The following is a 26,800-nucleotide window of genomic DNA, read 5'->3' as shown; positions in this document are numbered from 1 at the left end:
TAAAAACAACAAGCTGGACTTCTTTAAAATACAGCTGCCCAACAGGGCCTGCTGCTTCTTGCATTGAAGAACAAAACCTGTACTAGTTTTATGTGAGAAAGGGGGGAAAAAAAAATCATCCACTCTATTGATTCTGACCTCAGCCATATGCAGTGCTTTAGAACAAATTCAAAAGAATTAAAGATGTGGAAGTGACTGGAAAATGAGATAAAATGCAAAAGTGCCCCAAATCATGTTAGACTAATCTAATAGCTGTATTTGAGAAGTGAAATGATTTTCTAGATAAAGGAAATTAAGTATATCTAATTTATCTGGATTTGAGTAAAGCATTTGCTATGATGCCACGTAGCAAATAATTGATTAACTGTGGAAAACATTGAGGAGTGTAGAAATTATGCAGTGAAGAGCTGAATAGAAAAGTCAACAAGGGATAGGACTGAACAGGGAATATTTCCTCTTCTACTTCCTGTCTCATTTCTCATGTAGAGACCACTCACCCACTGCTCAATCCTACTTAGACCACATCTGGGATATTATGTCCAATTCTGGGCTCCACAGTTCAAGAGGGACACGGAACTGATGGAGAGAGTTCAACTGAACTACAATATCGCTTTTATCAGGAAAGACTGACAGATCTGGGGCTGTCAAGTCTGGAGGAGAGAAGGCTGAGAGAAGACCTTATCCATGACTATAAATATCTGAAAGATGGTTGTCAGGGCAATGAACTCAACCAGAGGAAATGCCATCTCAACATGAGGAAAACCTTTTTTACTGTGAGAGTGCTGCAGCCTTGGAGCAGGCTGCCCAGAGAGATTGTGGAGTCTCCTTCTCTGGAAACTCTCAAAACCTGCCTGGATGCATTCCTGTGTGACCTGCCCTGGGTCATCCTGCTTTGGTGGGGGGGTTGCACTCAATCTCTGGAGGTCCCTTCCAACCCCTATCATGTTGTGATTCTATGTCTGCTTCTCTACCTATTGACAAGCTTCTGAATAGAAGGGCTGATTGGTTTGGGCCACACTCCAGGTGCCCAACCTCCCAGCATGCAAACTAGCATCTTCTCCCTACTACTTCTACTTCATTAAGGTGTCTTTAGCTTCACAGTGAATCATCCACACAGATGATACAGCCATTAGTTGTCACATTTAGACCTGCCAGTATGTCATCTATACCATATGCTGATCCTCAGTGTTCTCCACTATATTACCTACATTTGAAAACTAAAAATCCCTGTGAGATAGTAGGTCAGTCAGATCCAGCAAAGCTGTCCAAGTATTTTGGAAAGCTGATGCTATCAAGTTGAGGAGCTGAAAGATCTACACCTACTTGTCAAGCAACTATAATGAACTAAATTCTGACTCCTACATTAGGTTAGCAGGATGAATATCGTGGTGATTTCTGAAGCTCCACTGGAATATGCCCTGGGAGCTACCTGTGAGGTATGCAAGGAAAATCAGTGGTTTTCCCTCAGGAAAATTACCAGGGGAAACTCCTAAGAGTGCACTTGAGAGGAGTTCCAGGATCAGTCTTCTTCAGTATTTTCTTCAGTGATCTCAGTATAAAATGTGGACCACACAATGCAATCTGTAGATGACAGAACTGTACATTTTGGTGGCTCTGAAGAGGCTGCAGATGCCAGTCAAGAGGAACCAAACCCTTCTGAGTTGATAGAAGTGACACTAAAGCTTATACCACAAAGTTCAGGTCACACACTCAAAACACAGGACCAGTCAGACCGTTTTTTGGTGACAAACTGGGATATTACAAGAGTGAATTCACAAGGAAAGACATTCCATGGATATAACAATGAGCTGCAGAATGATTTTGAGCCCTCTGCTTTTGAGATATGAAAAGGGAAAAATAAGATCTGACAATCATATCACAGAATCCTAGAATGGCTCAGGCTGGAAGGGACCTCAGAGATCAAACACTGGAGCAGGCTCCCCAGGGAGGTAGTTGAATCCACATCCCTGGGTCATGGCTTAGCATCAGATTTGGTTGAATTATAGAATGATTTTACTTCATAATGTTAAAGGCCTTTTTTCAACCAAAATGATCCCATGATTCTACCCTGTGAAGACACTAATCCATTCTGGAGAAACAAATGTCCTGATGCAAATTCCTCCTGTTAATTTTATGGTCAACCTAAATACACAAACCACAGACAAAGGGAGAGCATTTACCCTAAACAGGACACATGGTAACAGAATTACAGAATGCCTTAGGTTGGAAGGGACCTCAGAGATCATCTCCTCTAAGCCCCTTGCCATGGCCAGGACAACTTTCAACTAGACTAAGTTGCTCAAGGCCTTATCCAACCTGGCCTTAAACACTTCCAGGGAGAAGGCATTCATACCCTTCCCTCAGCAGCCTGTTCCAGAGTTCCATCACCCTCCTACTGAAGAACTTCCTAAGCTCCAGTCTAACCCTGTTCTGCCTCAGCTTCAAACCATTCCCCCTTGTCCTGTCTCTGGACACCCTTATGAAAAGTTCCTCTCCATTTATCTCCATGTCAGATGTATCCCATGAAAAGAGGGCAGATACTTTCTCTACTTTCCAGAACACAGGCACCAAGAACAGCATTTCACTGGAGTGTCCCCTTCCTCTAGCCCTTGGATGTTCTGTGACAGCAACATTTAGCCCACAGACCTAGAGAGAGTCCCTTAGACAAACATGTGTGCTCTCAGATGCTTCAACTTACATGCTAAAGCAAAAAAAAAAAAAAAAAAAAAAGCCCAGAAGAAACAAACCCAAACCAAACAAACCTAACACCCAGAGCAGAATTATCCTGTGTGATACCAAATTCCTATGAGCTGCAGCTGCCAGCTGCCATATTGCAGAGGTACTTAGCAGGAACCAGAATGTCAGTCTGGGCTTTGAACTTCTGCCAACACACACAGACTCACACAGGTTCTTCTTTGGTGTCTATGCTTGATTGTAATTCATACTCCCCAGTCACACAGCTACATCTGTTCCTCTAGTCTGGCAGGGGTTTGGACAATCTCTTTTGTGTGAACAATGTGTGTAAGATGCTCCTGCTGTCAGATCTAGGTCTGTTAGATACGCCCCTGACAACTTCTGCTGACCCATGGGGTGCTGCAGGACAGCTGTAAATGAGTTATGATTTTCTAAGGCTAATCAGAGATGCAAGGATCACAGAATGAAGAATGATAGGGTTTGGTAGGGACCTCTGGAGACGATCTAGTCCAACCCCCACGCCAGAGCAGGTTCACCTAAGGCAGATTGCACAGGAGTGCATCCAGACAGGCTTTAAATGCCTCCAAATATGGGGACTCCACCATTTTTCTGGGCAGCCTAGTCCCGTGCTCTACCATCCTCAGCCTAAAGCAGTTCCTCCTCCTCATGTTTAGAAGGAGCTTCCTGTGTTCCAGTTTTTGCCAATTACCTCTGGGGGACCACTGAAAGAAGACTGGTCCCATCCTGCTGACATCCATCTTTAGGTATTCCTAAGATCACCCTTCAGGAAGATCATCTACTCCAAAGCCCCTGCCATGGGCAGGCACAGAGACAGAGGTGAAAAGAGGGAGAAGGGTTTTCAAAAGTGATGTGATGGCATAAAAGAGACATAAAATATTACTGTGGGAAAGGCAAAGAAAATTAAAGGCCAACAGCAGTCTTGGAAGATCCATCAATAAAGCAAACCAAGGGATTCTGTGCCCTAGATGATGAAGCAACTGAAAATGTCCTGAAATGCAGCTTGTACAGTGATTGTTACAGGAAGTTCAAGAAGCTCCAAATTATCCAAAGAAAACATTCAACCTCCTTCCACTCCACTAATCCTGTATCAAGGAAATAACTCTATTTTCTAAATTGATCCATGTCCAGTATAAACAAATTCTGAGTGCCAGTATCCTCAGAAATCAACTGAAGGGTTGGTTTTGTTGGTTTTGTTTTTCAAGGCACTTTGTGTTTTCAGGAAGAAACAGAATAGAGAATAAAAGGGAAAATATTTTTATGCTTATCACTTGGGTAAAACCCAGAAGAAAAAAAGCCAACAACAAACACAAACCCAAACCCACTCTAAATGTAGGTTTTTTCCTTTCTGCTATGTAAGTCTTGAATACAAATGAAGACACAATCCTCCTGACTTTCACCATCTTATTTCAGCTACCAGTTACCAAACAGTGCAAAAGGTAAAAAAACAAGTGGGACATAGGGGAAAATAGGCACCTCTGAAAAAACTCAGGATGTATTTACTCAGTACCCCATTTCTTTCAAGGGTTTGTCACCTCTCAGGGATGCATCTAACTTAAAGCTGTCAACTGTTTCTCATGGCCAGAACAGTCCCTCATTCGTAACCCATTACAGAATCACAGAAGGGTAGGGGTTGGAAGGGACTTCCAGAGATCATGCAGACCAATCCTCCTGCCAAAGCGGGATCACCCAGGGCAGGGCACACAGGAACACATCCAGGTGGGTTTGGAATGTCTCCAGAGAAGGAGACTCCTCTGCCTCTCTGGGCAGCCTGCTCCAGGGCTCTGGCACCCTCACCATACAGAAGTGTCTCCTCATGTTGAGGTGGAGCCTCCTGTGTTCCAGCTTGTACCCCTTGTTCCTTGTCCTATCACTGGGCACAACCAAAAAGAGCCTGGCATCTTCATCATGACACCCACCCCTCAGATATTGATAGACAGTGATAAAGTCCCCTTTCAGCCTTCTCCTCTCCAGGCTAAACAGCCCCAGGTCTCTCAGTCTTTCTTCACAGCAGAGATGTTCCAGTCTTCCAACCATCCTCACAGCCTGTGTTGGAATCTCTCCACCAGGTCTGCCTCTCTTGAACTGAGGAGCCCAAAACTGGACAGAGCACTCCAGTTGAAGTCTCACCAGAGCAGAACAGAGTGGTGGCAGCACCACCTCTCTCAACCTGCTGGCCAGGATCTTTTGACTCAGCCCAGGACACCACTGGCCTTGGGGGTCAGTTAGTAAACCATACCCTCCCACCCCACTGCACTCACCAACTGAAGGATTTTCTACTTTCAGAGATATTAATCAGAACTGTCATTTGAGCAACAGTAAATATGCAAACCAGAAAACCTGCAGCTCTGGATCTGCTGCCTTTTGTCTAACAGCAACACACAGAACAAGAGTGAGCAGACAACTTGCAGATTTGTAAGTTGCCATTAATGTCTCAGTAGTCCTAGTCAATAAGAAAGGGATTGAGTGCCTGTGAAACCTGCTGCCTTTAAAACTGGATGAAATCAGTGACACAGTAATCTTCAGTGCACAGCATTTGCATCAAATTAAACACAGACCAGATCAAGGCTACTCTGTCTTCACACCCCTGTGTCTTGTTCAGGTAACCAGCATCACTTGCATAAGTAGTACCCTGGAGTTTGCATTTGAAGTTAAGGCACCTCAGTCTGGTTGGTTGGACAACTGAATAACTGATACAAATTCTGGTTTATGCCTGCTGCTAAATTCAGAAGCTTCCAAGTGCTTCAGTAACAAGTTGTAATTAAAAGAACACAGACAACCTCTCCCTCAGCAAATGTTTTATCCCATCACTTGGAGATTGATTTGGGAGTTCACTTTACTGCATAGCTTTTGTCAAAGCCTTTATTCTTTCTTTCTTTTTTCCCCCTAAAACAATAACCCAACAAAAACCCCAGAAACAAACCCAACATTTCATGCCTTGATAACTGCATTTTTCCCACTTCCAGTAATAACTTGAACGTTGTGCTTTGAAACTCACTTAGGAAACGCCATCATCACAAACTGCATATTGCTCAGGACTCTTTAACTACTTAATTAAGCTACTAAAACACTGCGAGAGAGCAAAGAGAAGCAAAATGAGCCAAACTCCACACATCTCCTCCCCTTCCCCCCACCAACCCCTGGTACTCACAAGAGTTTGAGTAAGTCCTTACCTGCTGGGTAGCGTTCAATAACAGGCCAGTTGTCCACCTGTAATGTGGCATTGCCACCACTCCTAGTGAAACGTACTACGTGGTATTTGCCATCGTTAATGATTGCGTTGATCTCTTCAATAGAGATGTCATCAGTTCCAACATTAAACTTAACTCCAATTTTGCCTTGGTGCTGCATATTAAAAAAATAAAAATAAACAAAAAGGAAGAAGAAAAAGCACTAATTAAGAGCTGGTTTAGCAAGAAACAGAGACAGCGTGGCATGCACAGAAAGAGTTCTAACAACGCCTTCCCCCCTCAGATGTAACTTCTGAATGCTTGCATGTGGCAGGGATGAGCCTCCTGACAGCTCAGTAAGTCCAAGATCTCTCTTTGAGGGATAATTGATATTCCAAATGAGTTATGTCACCACACAGAGTCCTCTCCTTTTCAAGATTCAGACCAAGATGAAGAGAGGGAAAACAGGAGGAAAGCTCAGGTTTTCTTTCTCTGCCCTGTCCCTCACCCCCACGAGGACTGAACACCATTGTTCCTTTTAGCCTTCACAGTATCACTTAGAAGAGGGATGAGGACTTTCTGGCTGTAGCACCAAGGCTCAGCCCTGCATCTCCTTACTCCAACCTTCATTCATCCTCAGAGTCTTCACAACTGATACCAAAAGGAGGAGCTCTTGTGGGTTTGCTAACAGAGAGATTTGTTTGCATCAAAATCACAGTATCTCCAAATCATTAAGACATGGACAGATCAATTGCCTAACAATGACTTTCGAGCCAGACAGGGACAAAAGTTGTTTGTGACACAAGGACAGCATCTTGCTCCTAGTAAGGATCAAGACTGTTTAAAAAAATTTATATTTTATTTATATGTATTTTAGTATTTTATTCATATCTTAATATTTTTATGTGTATGTCATTCATATTTTAATGTTTTGTCTATATTTTACTATTTTATGTATACATTCATATTTGTAATTCATATATTTAAAAATACATATATCTTCTGATACATCGAGTTTTTTTGTTGCTCTGGCTGCGATTTGCCTATAACCTCCTGTGCCTGAGCACATGTAGGGATCAGGGGACATCCACCACACATTCTTACTCTGAACTAAGGCTGTAGATTTTCCAGATGCTCGTGATATTGGCACATATTTCCAGTTGTATTGTACTTGCCTATAGGGTGTCAGTGATCGGCCATTGGAATGTGTTGCCCAGGGAGGTGGTGGAGTCACCATCACTGGAGGTGTTTAGGAAGAGCCTGGATGGGGTGCTTGGTGCCATGGTTCAGTTGATTAGATAGTGTTGGATGATAGGCTGTATTTGATGATCTCAAAGGTCTTCTCCAACCTGGTTTATTCTATTCTATTCTATACTATTCACCTTCTTTTGCCATTCATGTGAGTAGCAGGGCAATCTCCCAGATATCTTGGGAGAGAAACTGCAGCACTGATTTACTTCAGTTGGGTTCAAGCATGACTCAGATCAGAATTCACCCATTTTCTCCTATGGATGCAGTAGCTTATTTGCTTCACCTGTTCCATTCATGTGCTTGCTTCCTTTATACAGCTATGTATAAAAAGAAACGTAACATTGTCGCAGCCACAGCAATCACCTCTTTTGCTAATTTATGAAATGCAGAACCCCAGCATGTAATGGTAATGGCATATGCACCTTTTCACACTGCTTTCAAGAGATCAAAGGCTTTGAGGATTAAAAATAAAAGCTAATTGTACAGTGATTCATAATTGTACTATTCATAACCTACACTTTACGTCTCTATTTTCCTATTTGTTATATATATACACATAAATTTATTATTTTAGACTTAAAATAAATGGTAAGACAGGGTAAAGAAACCAAACCAACCAACCAAAACCCACCTTTGAGTGAATAGGATAGGCGCAGGCAAATTGAAGTGGCATGACAGGAAAATACACCAGCAGCTTTTCCAAACTAAGAGACTGTGGTGCTGCAATGGTTCTCAAGCTAATATCTGTATATGGCCAGATACTAGCAAGATAAATGAATTCTTTACAGGCTTGAAGGGAGACCTTTAGCCTCACTGGATCACATTTACATTTTTTTTGTGGGAAAAAAACACCCAAGTTTCATTGGCTTCTCTCTATTTGTACTTAAGTAGTGTGCACAGACACTAACCATGAAGATACAATAGCAAAGAGTATCACCCTAAGAGTTGATAGCAAACTACAGTGGGGTTTGGGGCTCTATTTCTAATACATATTTGTAACTGAGAGGCTGAAAAACTCCATATTTAATGGATTCATGTAATCCTTTCCATACTTCTTCATCACTTGTGGGAACTTGTGTAGCCTCCCATAAAACAAGGAAGCAAATCTGGGTTTTGAATTTAAGTCTTCTTTGTTATTGTGTCTACATTTATGTATTTTATACCAATATATAGTATATATTATATATATCTATATATAAATATAGATAATATATTAGATATGATTATATATCTGTATTTATATTCCATTATATCCTGGTTGATAAGAAGTTATCCATGGGACAGCCAAGAAGGTCAAGAGTATATAGGGCTACACTGAGAGTATGGCCAGCAGGTTGAGGGAGGTTCTCCTCTCCCTCTACTCAGCCCTAGTTGGACCACATCTGGAATACTGTGTCCAGTTCTGGGCTCCCCAGTTCAAGAGGGACAGGGAGCTACTGGAGAGAGTTCAATGGAGAGCTATGAGAATGGTTAAGAGACTGAAGCATCTCTCTTACGAGGAAAGCCTGAGAGACCTGGGGCTGCTTAGCCTGGAGAAGGCTGAGAGGGGACCTGATTAATGCCAACAAATATCTGAAGGGTGGCTATCAGGAGGGTGAAGTCAGGCTCTTTTCAGTGATACCCAGTGACAGGAGAAGGTGAAATGGATGAAAATTCAATCACAGGAAAGTCCATCTTAGCATGAGGAGAAACATCTTTACTGTGAGGGTGCTGGAGCCCTGGAGCAGGCTGCTCAGAGAGGTTGTGGACTCTCCTTCTCTAGTGATCTTCCAAACCTGCCTGGCTGTGTTCCTGTGTGACCTGCCCTAAGTGGTCTTGCTTTGCAGGGGTTTGAACTTGATGATCTCTGGAGGTACCTTCCAACCCATAACATTCTGTGATTCTATGACCTGTTTGACTTCTAAGCATGACATTAAACATGACGTGGAATAAAATTTGACTGCACAGAGTCCTTTAGAACTACAAAATAAACTGTGATGCAAAGATCTGACAGTGCACAGGCCCAGAGAGGTGATACTGCCACAAAGCAGTAAGTCTCCATGGATCAGCTGAGCTCCAATAATCACCTCTATTATGATGACAGATTTTTTTAAGCCCTTGTATTAATCACACTGCAGTTTGAACTCAATGTACTCCTCCTCTGCCTGCAAGCCACACGATTTTTCAATTGTTGTTAAGGCCACGTGCACAAACAGTTAGTGTGGATCAGCTAATGTCCAGAATCCTATTGAGATAACCTGATCCCAGCCCTCAGCCCTGTGATGCTTAACCTAATGGCTCTGTAGCCTGTCAGAAAGAATTGCTTTTTGCTTATCTTCCTCTTTTGGAGCAATGTGATAGTGTGGAAAGGGAAAAGAGTGACAAAGCTGAAGCATTTACTATTTCCATTTTTCCAGCCTCAAGGTGCATAGTGCAGTAGTACAAATTCTCCTTTAGCACTTGTTTATTCATAGTAACATGAAAGCTGTTCCTCCTATCAGGAACAGCCTCAGACAAATGCTGAATGTGAGGTTTCCTCTTCAGCACCCTGATGATGGGCACTGTACAAATATCTGTGTGTTACTAAGCATGCCAGTAAGTCAACAGTACTGCTGAATGGTCTTATCCCTGCCAGTGAGCTGAAGTAGCACAGTGCTTTAGGCTCAGATCTCTAGGTTATGTTTGCCCACCAGTAAAGAGGATAATTTCAGAGCTCTTCTGGCAAAAATCAGCTCACAGAAGTCCACCACGCTGTTTATGGTTCTTAGCCTGAGTTTTGTTTTTTCTCCACATCCATTCCATTGGAATCTTTTCAAGCATGCTTTTAGAACTGTGCACTCCAAATACTTCTGCTTTGGTGTTAACAGAGCTCGGTTGAAGCACCAAGAATGCTGATGAACACAAGAACCAACTGAGAAACATTGAAATGCAAATCAAGCCAGCAGCTGACAGTGCAATTTGTTCCCTGTTGGACCCTAGCTCAGTGCTACCAATCTGCCAACTCCACATGCAGTAAAACCTATGCTAGTATAAAATATATATATATATCTCCAAAAGAATGATATTTCTTATAGCATCAGCACAGTTTTACTGCTCTCTGTAGTAATAATTCTAGAGTCAAACAGGAGTATGTGCAGATTTGGCACAACAGTAGTTTCAGAAGAGACCACAGACAACCTAAGCTCATAATAGTTACAAGCTTCAGCAAGTTCCAAAGAAAGATAATAATACCATGACTCACACAGGTCAACAAATAGAGGCATCAAAAAACCCCCAACCTTCAATCCTGCCAGCTTGCATATTAGAGTTTCAGTCCCTGAGGCACAGCTTGTTGGTGATTGTGGCAACAAAGTCTTAGAAGTAACTGGTGGTTTACTTTGGTGTTATTGAAGAATATGTTTCTGGAGTTTTGTTAAGAGGAGTCAGATCATTTTTTCACTCAAATGTAATCAGAAGCTAATGTTCTATGTTAGAGGAATGTATCTAAAGTAATTAAGATTATTTCTGGTTTTCTGACTCCTGTTAAGGAAATGTGTAGGCAAAAAATAGTACTGTTTGCTTCCGGAAGTGAGGAGGGGGCTACACAACGGGCAGAAGAGACATTTGAATTCCATCCTTCATTAACTAAGTATATTTCAGTTTAATAGTCCATCATTTTATCTTATTAGGATCTAGTACCTTCCAGAGGAAATGTTTCCTGGCAATGACACTGTCCTTGGTTTGAGCCACAAGACGCCCAGGGCACAAGGACAGAAAGGTATTTTACCCCTATGGGAGTAAAACAGAGACACTGACACAGAATTGGAAGTGAAATTTGAACACTACATACAAATGCACACAGAAATACAACAGGCATTCAGGGAAAAGGAATAGACACACAAATTAACTCAGTTCTCCACCTGGGACAGAACCTTCCAAAAACTTTCCCTCCACTCAACCTGAGCAGAGCCAAGAGCAGAACAGACTGTGATGTCCATTTACACTTCCCTGTGTCTACCCCCATGCACTCTCTGGTACTTCTGGTGACATTTTCCTCTATGATCATAGAATCACAGAATTGTCAGGGCTAGAAGGGACCTCAAGGATCATTTAGCTTCCGCCACCTCCCTGGGCAACCTGTTCCAGTGTCTCACCATGCTTACGGTGAAGAATTTCTGCCTAATCTCCAGTCTAAATCTGCTGCCCTCGAGCTTCAATCCATTCCTTCTGATCCTATCTCTACAAGTCCTTGTCAAAAGTCCCTTCCTAGCTTTCTCATAGGCCCCATTCATGAATGGGAAGGCTGCTCTAATATCTGCTTTGGAGCTTTCTCTTCTCCAGGCTGAACAGCCCAAAATTTCCCAGCCTGTCCCCCTAGTGGAGGTGCTCCAGCTCTCTGATCATCTTAATGGTGGTCTCTGGACCCACTCCAGCAGTTCCATGCCATTCTTGTGTTGGGGGTCTCAGCACTAGATGTAGTACTGCAGATGGGATCTCAGCAGAGCAGAGGGACAGGATCCCCTCCCTTTTCCTGCTGGTCACAGGTTTCATTAAATAGAGATAGAGAATTTGCAGCATGTTTTGCTCTCATGTTTCACTGGGGAGCTCTATAAGATCATTTCATAAACCTTTAAATGACCCTAGTTTCATGCCATTAAGTTATCTAGATTTTCTAAATCAATATAGAAATAATAAGAACCCATTGTTTGCCAGATGCCCCTGGTTGACATATAAGAAATAGCACTGGCAGGGTAACAATATTAGCTATGCAAATGCATACAGATGCTAGCAGAGCTGCTGCACCCCCACATGTTGCTCTACACAAAGTAAGCAGCTTCTAGCCTTAAAGCAGTGACTCTTAAAACAGGGAAGTGAAAAGTGTGCTCAGCATCACATTAATTTACAACTGAGGTGTACCATCCTAAGTGGAAGACTAAGTGGAAGAAGTGACACTGGCTTCACAGAATCACAGAATGTTCGGGGATGGAAGGGACCTCCAGAGATCATCCAGTCCAACCCCCCAGCCAAAGAAGGATCACCAAGAGGGATGGAGAACCTGTCCTATGAAGACAGGCTGGGAGAATCGGTACTGCTCAGGCTGGCGAGGACAAGGCTCCAGGAACACCATATTGCTGCATTTATCTGAAGGGGACCTACAGGAAGGCTGAGGTGGGACTGTTCAGAAGGGCCTATGATGATAGGACAAGGGGCAATGGTTTGAAACTGGAGCAAGGGGAGTTTTAAGTTGGACATCAGGAGGAAGTTCTGCACAAGGAGAGTGGTGAAATACTGGAACAGGCTGCCCAGAGATGTGGTTGAGGCTTCATCCTTGGAGACATTGAAGATCAGACTCAATGTGTCCCTGGGCAGCCTGCTCTAGTTGGAGGTGTCCCTGCTGCGTGCAGGGGGTTGCACAAGATGACCTTTGAGGGTCCCTCCCAACCCAATGCAATCCATGAGTCGATGATTTTGGCACCTGAGTTCACAGCCTGCACTTTTCCTGTGCAGTTCTAGCCATTGTGTATCTCTCTGCTATACATCACAGCTGTATTATTTCCAGTTACTCTGATGATGAATTACTGAGATGATACAATTACCCTAACAACCAGCCCCCCAAATAGTTATGGAAGACATATGGTGTAGAGCCTGCAGCAGCAGCAGCAGGCTGCATCTTATTATCCACTCAGCAGCATTACTGCAGTACACAGAATTAATTTTTTGCTAACAAAATATGCAGTAAAGAACAATTTAAGCAGTCAGCCCTTAACATGATACTTTGTGTCAAAACAGCAGGGCACACAGAAATATCTTGACCTCGCTAATGTCTCACCAAGAGATGGTTAAGACAGATTGAAGAGTCTACAGATGCCATTACTCCAAAGAGAGCCTAATTTGAAGGAAAAGAAAGTCTTTCCACTGCTGGCCAAGGTAGCTCACATGCCTTGACACTGCTTCTGCAAGCTTGTTTTCCACACAGGCAGCCACCTCTGAGCTTGTGTACTTGGGATGATAACATTTCCAGCCTCAGAAATAGCAAGCACTCTCCCCAAACATACATCAAAGAATCATACAATGTTAGGGGTTGGAAGGGACCTCCAGGGGTCATCCAGACCAATCCTCCTGTCAAAGCAGGATCACTCAGGGCAGGGCACACAGGAACACATCCAAGTGGGTTTGGAATGTCTCCAGAGAAGGAGACTCCTCTGCCTCTCTGGGCAGCCTGCTCCAGGGCTCCAGCACCCTCACCATACAGAAGTATCTCCTCATGTTGAGGTAGAACCTCCTGTGTTCCAGTTTGTATCCCTTGTTCCTTGTCCTATCACTGGGCACCCCCAAAAAGAGCCTGGCACCTTCATCCTGACACCCACCCCTTGGATATTTATAGTCACTGATGAAGTCCCCTCTCTGCCTTCTCGTCTCCAGACTAAACAGCCCCAGGTCTCTCAGTCTTTCTTCATAGGAGAGATGCTCATTCCCTTCATCACCCTTGGAGTTCTCCATTGGACTCTCTCCAGCCGGTCTCTGTCTCTCCTGAATTGGGGAGCCCCAAACTGGACACAGTATTCCAGGTGTGGTCTCAGCAAGGCAGAGCACAGGGGGAGGAGAAACTCCCTATACCTGCTGGACACATCGTGAACACAGTAATGAGCACAGTAAGATTTGAAAACTTGGTTTCCTTTCCACTTGGTTTTTTTATGTTTTTAACACAGAAGTTATTAAAATATTGTTCCTAGGATTGGATGCAGCTATCCATAGGTGCAAAGATACTCCAAGAAAGAAACCCCAAGGAGTAGCACCTTGATGTCAGTACAATGTAATCCACATTGGCAATTGTGCTGCTTTAAAGGTATTGATTTCTGTACTGAGAAAAGCTTCACAGAACTCTTGTGATAATTTGCATGTCTAAACCAAATCCAGAGTCAGAGTCAGTGGGAGGTATAGCTGGGACCAGAAGCAAAGAATCAGCAAATTCTTGTGCAGGCTTTCATACTCAATGATTAATAACCATATGATTAACACACATGCTCCTGAAAAGGCAAGTAATGAAGTTTTCAGAATCTGGGTCAAAGGGTTCCTCATATTAAAAATCTGTAGGGAATTATTAAAAAACCAAGAAATGCCCAGCTCCTATCGAGCTTTAATGAAAACTGAACACCTACTACCGTTCATTAATGACAATCTTGAATATTCCCAGCTGCCTACCACAAACACTGGGACAAAGAACTTCTCAAAACCACTGTTTTAATGCAGTTTTGGCACTCCTTTATTGTTCTGATTCCCTGAATGCAGATTTATTTCCAGAACTCTTTTGTAACTCTTTGTCTGTTGCTTTGGGATCTGCAACTGGAAAAAAACCAAACCAAAGCAAAACAATCTGTACCTAATTCCTCTTGGCTCATGAAGAACATTCATTATTGTGAGGGTGGCAGAGCCCTGCAGCAGGCTATGCAGAGGGGTTTTCAAGTCTCCTTCTCTGGAGACATTCAAAACCCACCTGGATGTGTTCCTGTGTGACCTGCCCTCTGGCAGGGGGGTTGGACTAAATGATCTCTGGAGGTCCCTTCCAAACCCTAAAATGCTGTGATTCTGTGAAAGCAAAACCTTGCTTACAATATGATTTAAAGCCGAGGATCTGAACAGTGGACCTAGATGACCATTTTTTCCACTCTGTACAATGAAGAAAACACAACATTCTCACTTCAGAAACATGTGTCTGGAAGAGTTTGTTATTGCAACAAGAAGGAGAAGTAAACAAACCCAAAGAAACAAACAACAATAACAAATCAATTACTGGCCTATAAAACCAACATACAACTGACTTCAAAGGACCTCACCTAAGGAACCACAGTTATGGTTATTCCCAGGCAGCAGAGCTACAACATGGCACAGGTTTGGACTGCTTGGAAAAAGTCAGATCATAGATTCATAGATTCATAGAATGGTTTGGTTTGAAAGGGACCTGAAAGATCATCTAGGTCCAACCTCCTTGCCATAGGCAGGGATACCTTCCACTAGCCCAGGTTGCTCAGGGCCTCATCCAGCCTGGCCTTGAACACCTCCAGGGAGGAGGCATCCACAATTTCCCTGGCCAACCTGTTTCAGTGTCTCACCACCCTCACTGGAATGAATTTCTTCCTAATCTCCACTCTGATTCTGCCCTCTTCAAGCTTCTATCCCTTCCTTTTCATCCTATCACCAGAAGGTCCTGGCTTGTTAAAGTCCTGGCTGTTTTCCCATTTTCTGAGCAGTCCTTTCTCTTACTGTCACGAGCAGAGTCATCCTATAGCACAGCTTCAATACAATGTATATTTTCCTCAACAGCAGTAGCTTCCTTTATCTTACCTTTCTTCATCTTGAAGATCTTTCAGAATCAAACCCAGTGTGACAATTTCCCTGCATGCTGTGCCGAGATACGCGGTGTGGAGTAGACCATTATCAATGCTACAACAGAGGATCTCACTTCTTTTGATCACTTAATGCTGTGAGCATGTAAGGATCCTTATACCGAATACATGTAGCAAATGAAGTGATCAAACAGTGTCAGTTGACTGGACTGTGAAATCCAGTGTGGAGCTGGAAGGTGAAAACAAAATCCAATTCCTACTGCTACCTTCTGCTCTATTACTGCTGCTAACAGCCTCCAAGGTTTGAAAACAAAACTCTGGCATCCTAACAGAACCAAACCCCCATGGAAGAGAAATGACACAAAGGAATGTGAGGGATGTGTACAGGTTATCATGAGTGTTGGCAAACAGCTTCTGCAAGGAACACACCTGGGGTCCTGACACGAGAGACACATGGGCCTGGTGAAGGGCATCCGGAGCAGAGGCACAAAGATGATCAGAGTGCTGAATCACCTCTCCTATCAATACAGGCTGAACTAATCAGGCTTTTCCACCTGGAGAAGAGAAAGCTCCAGGGAAACCTTAGAGCAATGGTTCAATAGCTGAAAGGGACCTAGAGGAAGGCTGGGGAGGGACTGTTTAGAAGGGTCTGCAATGATAGGATGAGGGGCAATGGTTGGGAACTGGAGCAGGGGAGATTTAGGTTGGACAATCAGGAGGAAGTTCTGTGCAATGAGAGTGGTGAAATATTGGAACAGGTTGCCCAGGGATGTGGTTGAGGCCCCATCCCTGGAGACACTCAAGATCAGCTTTGCTGTGTCCCTGGGCAGCCTGATCTAGCTAGAGGTATCTGCTGAGTGCAGGGGGTTGGACAAGATGCCCTTTGCTAGTTCCTTCCAACCCAGTGCAATCCGTGAATCTTCGAACCATTGCAAAACAGCATCAGCACCATCAACTATGTGTTCTCCAACATGCAAGAGACCTGCAAATAAACTTAATTGCTTCAAAAGAAACCTGACAAATATTTTAAAATGCTAACCCTGAACCAATCAGACAAAATCAAAGCAGAAGTTAACCTATAGCAAGGAAGCTTTGCATGTTACAGTTCTGTACTGCCAGGCTCTGTAAGGCTCTCTGAAGCAGGGAACAGTCAAGACTGTTGTTGTCTTCACTAGGATGGGTCAGCATCAGGCTTGAATGATGTCCAAATACATCATTTGTGTTCATGAAGGTGAGGAGAAAGTTCCGCACAGAGTTGCTGGCCATTGGAATGTGCTGCCCAGGGAGGTGGTGGAGTCACCGTCCCTGGAGGTGTTCAAGAGGGGATTGGATGTGGCACTGGGTGCCATGGTTTAGTAGTCATGAGGTCTTGGGTGACAGGTTGGACTTGATGATCTTTTCCAACCTTATTGATTCTATGAACACAATGGTATTTAACCCCACCCCCCCACCCCCAACAGTATATAAATAGTTGCTTTACAACACGTAGTGCAACAGCCACAAACAGCCAAAACTGCAAAATGCATCACTATCTGCAAGCTGCACCAGGGAATGGAACAATCACATCCTTTCATTCAGCTACAAATTCTTTACTTCTATACTTTACAGTAGACTTCTACAACTTTGGGAAATCATCACTTAGCAAATGGGGTCTCTCAGGCAACCAACAATCAACTTTTTAGGGCATTATTCTAACCTCCCTTTGGATTTTTGCCCTTCAGTGCATCTACTTCCATTGCTTCCTGCTTTTATTTTTATATAGGTGGAAGATATTTACCTCTGAAAGTTAAAAGGCTGAAGGAGTTCCACTGAAGTCAAGGTCACATTATTAATAGTAATGTGGTAAAACCAGGGCACCTCTCAGTAGTTCTCACTTTTTTTTTTACCTCAAGGCTTCTGCTTCTTACAGCTATTCTCTCTTACAGCTATTCTCACGTACTGCAGTGGGGAAGAGATGCGATGGTAAAAATCATAGAATGGTCTGGGATGGAAGGGACCCCTAAAGGTCATCTAATCCAACCCCCTCTGCAGTCAGCAGTGGCATCCTCAATTAGATCAGGTTGCCAGAGCACTGGCAAGCCTCACTTTAACTATCTCCAGGGATGGAGCCCCAACCAACTTCCTGGGCAACCTGCACCACCATCAATGGTGCGGAACTTGTTCCTAACATCCAATCTAAATCTGCCCTTCTCTACTTTGAAGCCATTGCCCCTCATCCTATCACTGTAGGCCTCTGCAAACAGTCTCTCTCCATCCTTCTTGTAGCCCTCTTCAGGTAATGGAAAGCTGCTATTAGGTCTCCCCAGAGCCATCCTCCTGGCTGAACAACCCCAGCTCCCTCAGCCTGTGCTCCAATCCCCTGACCATTTCCATGGCCCTCCTCTGGACTGGCTCCATAAAAAAAAATACATGACAAATAGCTGATGTAAATGATGTGCTTTCAGTGTTTTTAGTAAGAATCTGGCTTTGCTAAGATCAAGGTTTTCCTAGCAAAAAGCTTATCAGAAACAAGGCATATCACTCTTTCCATTTTCATCCTTCTACAGCATTAACAGCAGTAAGGGACTATTGGAAAATTAAAAAGGAAAAAAAAAGAAGGGACAAGATTTCACACCCCAGAAGACCCCCATCACAAGCAGATACCCTACTATAAGTAGCTACCCTACTAAAAGACCCCTACTATAAGTAGATACCCCACAATACATCTCTTACCTTTATCTCAGTCAATCCAACCTGCAACCCAGCAGGCTGGCAGATCTTTGACTTGTGGCATATAAATCTTTTATTACTTGAAGGCTGTAAGCACCCTTGAGGCTGTTTGACCAGATGAATCTTTGCAAATACATCAGGGTAGCAGGAAAGAGACTCATGGAATCATTAAAGTTGGAAAAGACCTCTAAGATCATCTAGTCCAACCAGCCACCCAGCACCACCATGCCCACTAAAACATAGAATCATAGAATTGTCAGGATTGGAAGGGACCTCAAGGATCATCCAGTGCCATGGGCAGGGACACCTCACACTACAGCAGGTTGCTCAGAGCCACATCCAGCCTGGCCTCAAAAACCTCCAGGGATGAGGCTTCCACCACCTCCCTGGGCAACCTGTGCCAGTGTCTCACCACCGTCATGGGGAAGAACTTCTTCCTGACATCCAATCTGAATCTACCCATTTCTATTTTTGCTCATTCCCCCTAGTCCTATCACTACCCATGTCCCTGAGTGCCACATCCACATGTTTTTTGAACACCTCCAGGGATGGTGACTCCACCACCTCCCTGGGCAGCCAGTTCCAATGCCTGACCATCCCTTCAGTAAAGAGTTTTTTCCTAATATCCAATGTAAATCTCCCCTGGTGTAACTTAAGACCATTTCCCCTCATCCTATTCCATCTCTGAAAGGAAAGGGGGGGTAGGGGTGGGAAGCATAAAGTCGGGGGGAAAGGGTTTCATGGTCTTGTTGGATCAAGTCCTACTCTTAAGACTTCCTAAAACCAGAGCAGGGGAAAAAAACTCTGCATCATCTTACCCAGCTTTCTGCCTAGCTTATGCTTGAAATGCCTTGTGCTCTGCAGCAGATCACCTGATGTCTCACTGACTTTGCTTAAATCACAGAGGTGAGGTTTCCACATGGGTAAGCTCAGCACTCCTGAGCAAATTATTCTAGAGCATTAGACTCCAAAGGGTTTTAGTCTAGGATCATGTAAGGCAGCTGTGTGTGTGGCTGTGCAAGCAGACAGCCTTTCAGACCTTTTTCTGCATTAAATCTGATAACTTCAGGGCTATAAAAAGCAAACCCTACTTCTTTCTCTTCTCTTGTTTTACCAAATTGTTCCTTGCCCACAAACAGCCTCATCAAGTGGTAGCATCATTAGAGGACATCATGCACAGTTTTCTTTTACCTGAACTGAAGCTACCTTTTTGCCTCTTCTGCTCTGCCTTGCAGCTGCTAACAGATTGCTTGGCTCACTCCCCATTGTAAAGGGCATTTGTGATTGACAGATCTCCCCAGTGAGCATTCTCCCTATTCCTCTTTCAGCTCTGCAAATCCCGGGGATTGCTCAGGCAGAGCACTGTGCAAACACTGTGCCCACCCTGCTGTGGAGAAACTCCACATACTCCAGCATACAGCGCACACCACAACCAAGGAAACCACTGGAGCTGCTTTTCTACTAAGCTCTGTTTCTTATCTCACAGACTGACAGATTGCACAGGGTTGGAAGGGACCCCCAAATGTCATCTTGTCCAACTCCCCTGCAGTCAGCAGGGACACCTCCAAATAGATCAGGCTGACGAGTAACACAGCAAGGTTAATTCTGAATGTCTCCAGGGACATGGCTTCAACCACATCCCAGGGCAGCCTGTTCCAGTATTTCACTACTCTCACTGTGCACAACTTCCTCCTGTTGCCCAACCTAAATCCCCCCTGCTCGAGGTTCAAACCATTGCCCCTTGTCCTATCACCACAAGCTCTTCTAAACAGTCCCTCCCCAGCCTCACTGTAGGTTCCCTTCAGAAACTGAAAAGGAGCTCCAAGGTCTCCCTGGAACTTTCTCTTGTCCAGCTGAACAGCCTCAACTCTGTCTGTCTTTATAGGAGAGATGCTCCAGCCCTCTAATCTTCTTTGTGGTTCTACTCTGGACCTACTTTATCTGCTAGATAATTATGGGTTTTCTTTCTGTGCTGCATCCCACACTCGAAAACTAAAAACTACTTATATGCTATTACTGACAATCAAAACCTTTGCCACCTTTTTTCATCAATATAAATACATTGTGATCTATACAAATATGCAGGTGCTTCTCTGTATCACAGGGGCACAGAAGGTTAAGGGTTGGAAGGGACCGCCAGAGATCATCCAGTCCAAACCCCCTGCCAAAACAGGATCACCTAGAGCAGGTCACACCAGAAAGCATCCAGGTGGGTTTTGAAGATCTCCATAGAAGGAGACTCCACAACCTCTCTGGGCAGCCTGCCCCAGGGCTCTGGCACCCTATTTGTTTGTATATCTTTGCTTTTACACATGCATACTTATACATGAATGAAAAGGTGAAACAGAACATTCTGCTGCACACACACTTCATACAGTGAAATAGAAATATGGACAAGCAGAAAGAGTATTTGCCATTACTGTTTAGCAAAAATTGTCCAGGTGCTAAGATGATGAGCAGAGCAACACAGTGATGGCAAACTCCATTCTAGAGGAACTACAATATAAATGAATAACATTTGTAAGCACTTGAGGGCAGAAGTAGGTGACTGGGGCAGATGCAGCCACCCTGACAAAGGTCTGACAATGATCAACGAAGTCCAAACCTCCCCTGGCATAATTTCAGGCCATTTCTTTTCAATCTATCATCTGATACGAAGGAGAAGAGCCCAACATCCACCTCACTGCAACTTCCTTTGAGGGAGATGTAAAGAGCAATGAGGTTTCCCCACAGCTTCCTCTTCTCCAGGCTTAACAGCCCCAGCTACCTCAGCTGCTCCTCGCCAGCTGTGTTCTCCAGACCTCTCACCAGCCTTGTAGCCCTTCTATGGACATACGCCAGCACCTCAGTGCCCTTTTTCACTTCATAAGCAAACAATAAATCACAGAAGACCTGAGAATCTGCACTTGTACATTCTTTGGCCTTGCAGTTACCCTCTTTGACTGATTTCAACAACACTGCTCTAACTCAAAATTACTTCAGCGTAGCAGTTGCAGTGCTGATGAATGTTTACCTCCTGCAGAATGCTATCAATTAAGAGAGTCTTATTCCAACCATAAAACTAAAATAATGTTCTGTTTATTGTTAACAAAGAGACTAAACCATAATAAGGATCCCTGATTAATCACTTATCGAGGAGAATTGACCTTAATTAGGGTCAACTTCTGTGGCAGGCAGTTTGACTTATTCCTTAATTCCTGTGTGTGAACACATTTCTCTCCACAGAATGACTGATTCATGGCTCAGCTCAGAGTCTTCAATTGCACTTTTGTTTTGTTAAAGGAAAAAAGAAATAATAATGCTATCTTTTGAACCCAGTGTAGCTGTTCAGAGCAAGATTCAACTTTTCCAGGTTTTTATTCCTCTTATCCTGCTGAAACAATTCTTGCAGAGACAGCACTACCAGTGGGGTCTGGGAAGTCCTGAGACTCCCTGGTATCCTTAAACTACCTGGTTCAGGAGCTGACACCAGTGCAAGAGTGAGTATGTGTATGACCATATGGGTACATGGTCAGTGTATATAGTCAGTGTATGTACACCAATACCCAGTTGGTGATGATCTCTTCTCACAGGTAATTAGCAAGAGAAGAAGAGGGAACAGCCTCAAACTGCACCAGGGTGGGTTTAGCCTGGACATTAAAAAGAATTTTTTCCCAAGAGTGATCAGGCATTGGAATGTGCTGCCCAGGGAGGTGGTTGGGTCACCAACCCTGGATGTGTTTGAAGGTCATTTAGATATGGTGCTTGGGGCTATGATTTAGGAATGAACTTGTAGAGTAGGGTTCTCGGTTGGACTTGGAGATCCTGAGGGTCTTGATCAAGCTGAATGTTTCTGTGATACTGTGATTCTGAAGGGATTCTAGAGGAAGGCTGGAGAGGGACTTTTATGAGGATGTCTAGAGACAGGACAAGGGGGAATGGTTTGAAACTGAGGGGGAACAGAGTTGAGTGGATCTTAGGGAGAAGGTCTCTAGTATGAGGGTGGTGAAACTCCAGAATAGGTTGCCCAGTGTGGTTGAGGATGCCTCCTGCCTGGGGGAGTTCAAGGCCAGGTTGCGTGAGGCCCTGAGCAACAAACCAGTTGAGAGGCATCCCTGCCCATGGCAGGGGCTTGGAGCCCCCTAAGATCCATTCCAACCTCTGCCATTCTATGGTTCTGTGAATCCATACAGTATGGAAGTCTGCTTGAAACATTCTGCAAGTAAAGGAAGAAGTAAAGCTTGCTCTTTATTTGCCCTCATTCTTTATTACTTGCTATTGTGATCCTCCTAGTCCTCCTATCTCCCAAAGCGCCTCCCAACACATTTTTCCATAGAGAATATAGTAGAACATATGGACGTAAAAAGTACTATCTGTAACTGCTGATTTTCTGGCCCCCTTGGGCAAGACTTTTGAAGGATACTATTAGAATTTGCTTTGCTTTAAAAAGCAATTAAGTGTAAAAAAAAACCCAAAACACAACTGCAAGCACAGAGAAAATCGTGCAGAAACCTGCATGGAATGGATGGAGAGGCTTCCAACATCATTTCATATTTTATAGACTTAAAACAACAACTCAGTGGAGAGAGTAGCTGGGAAAAAACCCAAACCAAACCCAAACAAATAGTATTTTGTACCTTTTTGCTACCAACAGAATAGCTTCTGCAAGCCTTTCTAACCAACCCAGTGAGCCAAATCATAAAGCTCCAGGCAGTCATGAAAAACTATTGATTTATTTTGTTTCCTTTATATTTTTTCTCTTTTTTTTTTTTTTTTAATTCATTACGATTTGAAAACCTTTCTTCAGCTGTAAATTTCTATTGATAGGTGACCAAGAAGTGCAAGTGGCATTTGCTAGCACAGCCAGTGTGAGAAAGGGAGAAATTGAAACTTCTCTGCTTAAGCCTCTTGGAACTTTAATGCGGTCAGCTTCAGGCTGCTCCAGCCCATCTCAGATCAAATAAAACATGACACATATGCTTCCCAACAGCAATAATCCAACCTGGGGGGTTCAGATGGGTGCTGGAAACAGAATTACAGCAACAAGAAATGCCCAGCGATAGGACAAGGAACAATGGGGACAAACCGGATCACAGGAGGTTCTACCTGAACATGAGGAGAAACTTCTTTATGGTGAGAGTGCTGGAGCCCTGGAGCAGGGTGCCAAGACAGGCTGTGGGGTCTCCTTCTCTGGAGGCTTTCAAGACAACCCACATCTGTTCCTGTGTGCCCTGCCCTGGGTGATCCTGCTTTGGCAGGGAGATTGGACTCAATGATCACTGAAGGTCAATGATCTCTGAAGGTTTAGGCTGGATGTTAGGAAGAAGTTCTACACAGAGAGAGTGATTGCCCATTGGAATGGGCTGCCGGGGGAGGTGGTGGAGACATCATCATTAGAGGTATTCAGGAGGAGACTTGATGGGGTGCTTGGTGCCATGGGTTAGTTGTTTAGGTGGGTTGGATTAGTTGATAGGTTGGATGCGATGATCTTGAAGGTCTCTTCCAACCTGGTCTATTCTATTCTATTCGAACCCCTATCATTGTATGATACTTTGATATATGTCTGGGGAGAATCTGTGATTGTGTGACTTGTGCCCTAGTGCTGGCTTCACTGCTTTTCACTGTGCTTTGTATTAGAAATAAAAAACACATAATGACATTGTGCATTTAAACAAATCCCACAAGCTCCTCAGCCTTCAGCTACACTATTATCAGCTTCCCAGTACAGCTTCTGCAGACCAGAAAACTGCTGGTGATTATTATTACATGCAACTGAAGCACAAACCCTCATGGAAAGAGACATTTAGAATGTATATGAATTACTTGCCTGCACCTGCTAATGCTTCTCTCAGTCTTGCAGAGGACATAGAAAGAAAACAAAAAAGTCTCAGGGTTAGGAGACTCCCAGCTTAATACTCTTCAGTACCATAAACTGCCAGAGTAATTTCAGTCTCTCTCTGCTTCAGTTCATCTTTTGTACAATATGGATAACACTGATGATGCCAGGGAAATTGTGAGGACACAGTGCTCCTCCCCAAAACAGCACAGCAAAAGCCACAGAGATGAAGATCTTTCAATTACACATCTCGGTCTGCAAAGTGCAAGCCAGGACACTTGGAAAAGAGATGGTTTTATAGTTTTTTGGTGTGCCCTTTGCAGTTTTTACTTTTATTCAGCAAAACCTAGCTTGAGAAGGTAGATTTAGACTGGAGATTAGGAAGAAATTCTTTACAGGGTGGGTGGTGAGACACTGGAGCATGTTGCCCAGGGAGGTTGTGGATTCCCCCTCTCTGCATGTGTTCAAGGCCAGGCTGGATGAAACCTTGAGCAACCTGGGCTGGTGGAAAGTATCCCTGCCCATGGCAGCGGGTTGGATCTAGGTGATCTTTAAGGTCTCTTCCAACCTAAACCATTCTACAAATGTATAAAACCCCTAAGTCTTTCTCCAAAGGAAATTTAAGCCAAGACAAAGTGTAGACATGAATGAATCAATTATTATTACATCTGAAAAAACCTCTCTGCCCTCTCCTCCTTGAGATGTTGTCTTGAGAGTTAAGGTAGGAGCACATTTAGATGGAAGGGAAAATACACAGGAGAAACTGCTTCTGCAGCCACATTTCCTGAGCAGATCTTAGCAGAGTGCTGCCTCTGTTATTGCTGCTGGCAAATACGGGGCAGTAAATGCCTTCAGTAATAACTCATCCCCATCCTCTCTTCTTTGCAAGTCACTAATAGGCCTCTTAGCTATGAGCTGGTTTGTGGCTTTGGGGTTTTTTTTTATTCCTCTGCTATAAGTGCAGGTCACAAATCCTGGCATAAAACCCTCCTACTGTGCAAGGGGGGGAGGAAATTAAATCACAGGCTCATTGTTGATATAAGAACCACCTAAATAATCTCCTGAACAAGTGTACAGATTGAGCTGGCTACATAAAAGAGTGAGCACACAGAGAAAGAAGGGTGCATTTCATCCCTTGCCCCTTCCTTGTATTTAAAGACAGTCAAATTGTCCCTACCAAAAAGAAATAGAGGCTATAAGAGGGAAGTATCATGAAAATCTGCAGTAATCCAAGCTTAAAAATACCTTATTAGTCCAAATGGGATCCCAAAGAGAGATGAAGGTTTGCATGCCTCAGTAAGCACTTCTATTACTTCAATACTTAAAGTTATTCACAGCATGTACTTGTATTGAGAAATATTTCACTGAATTTTTTGGGGGGGTTGGTGGGGTTTTTTCTTGCTTATGATGTAGGTGTGCACTGAAAATGAAAGGGGAAGGTTCAGTCTCCCAAGCCTGGGAAAATGAAGAGCTTTGTTAGCAAAACAATAAAAGGAGAAAGGATGTGAAGAGGCAAGATCCAGCTTTCTGACAGGCACTTCATTAACCCACATACTTTATAATTTGCTCACCCAACTATCTGCTTTTCCTCTCCTCTCAGCAGGAACCTAAACAGCAAAGACTATCACGGGCTGTTATGTTACCAGAAGACTGTTAATCTTACCAAATATACCACGGAGCATTTACTGCTGCATATTTATTTAGTTTCAGAGCCTGATTAAAGAGAAAACAAAAATGATGTAGCTTGAAGATGCATCTCAGCTGATGGCTGAAGTGCAGCACTGCATTGCAATAAAACTCAACTGAGCTGGGGAGCATCTCGGATGAAGATGCAAAGGGGTGGAAAGGGGAGATGGGGTGGGACCAGCAGACCTCTTCCTTCCCACGCAGTTGCCAGAGAAATTTTGAGCCTAAAGGAGGAATAATAAAGGAAGAGCTAAGCCAAATCCCAGGAGAGGGATCTGCAGGCAGGCAGGAGCAGGGCTTGGGGTAAGTTTTTGTTTGGGATCTGGCTGTGATTTTAATTTCCAGTTCTATCAGCTGGGCTGAACATTTGCAGCAAGACTGTAAATAATATTGTCACTATAAACTACAGCACAGGAGGTTCCACCTCAACATGAGGAGGAACTTCTTTACTGTGAGGGTTACAGAGCACTAGGAGCAGGCTGCCCAGAGAGGTTGTGGAGTCTCCTTCTCTGGATACTTTCCAGATCCATCTGGATTTGTTCCTGTGTGACCTGTGCTAGATTCTATGGTCCTGCTCTGGCATGGGGGCTAGACTTGATGATCTCCTGAGGTCCCTTCCAACCCCTAACATCCTGTGATCCTGTAATACACTGTGACAGCACTGAGGAGTGGGGACAGCTGGTGAGAGAGAAGTGCAGGTACATTCAGACAACAGGTAGAGAGCTGGGAAACAAACTAATTAACGCTGTTAATTAAATGCTGTTATTCAACTACAAGAATAAAGGGCAATCAGTGGTGCAATCTCTTTGCTGTTTCCCCCCCCCCCCCCCTATTTATTTGTTATGGGTCTGAGCCAACGCTTCTCACAGTGGGAGATTTTTGATGGCCTTGGGTAGGCTTTGATGAGGTCTATATTTGCTCATTTGCACAATGTATTTGTCTGCACCCCCGACTGCGTTGAGCAGCATGGGGCAGCAAAGTCCACTGAATGCTTTAAGTAAACCCCCTGCTTATTAAAGAGTTCTAAACTCTCTAAACTCAGACTGCAAAAGCTTTATATAGCCAACATTACCCAAGTCATTCCTCTGGAGGAATTATGGGCAGAACGTTGGGAAGACATTTCCAAAGTGCTTAAATGACTATCAGTAGAAGCT

The 26,800-nt window shown here is 43.8% G+C and overlaps 1 protein-coding gene across 30 annotated transcripts in view; it reads right to left on the bottom strand.

Moving 5' to 3' along the window:
* The window catches only part of NRXN1 (neurexin 1), an 806,593-nt gene that overhangs the window by 137,608 nt on the left and 642,185 nt on the right, over positions 1-26,800 (bottom strand). For all 30 annotated transcript variants that reach the window (XM_054169692.1, XM_054169696.1, XM_054169804.1 and 27 more), the window contains one exon: positions 5,886-6,057. In XM_054169692.1, the coding sequence (XP_054025667.1) occupies positions 5,886-6,057 (172 nt within the window). The remainder of the gene's footprint in view (positions 1-5,885; positions 6,058-26,800) is intronic.

Source organism: Dryobates pubescens, chromosome 2 (genome assembly GCF_014839835.1).
Source record: "Dryobates pubescens isolate bDryPub1 chromosome 2, bDryPub1.pri, whole genome shotgun sequence".
In the NCBI taxonomy this organism is placed as follows: Eukaryota; Metazoa; Chordata; class Aves; order Piciformes; family Picidae; genus Dryobates; species Dryobates pubescens.
The sequence above is the reverse complement of the archived record's forward strand: the minus strand, read 5'-3'. Positions and strand labels throughout refer to the sequence as shown.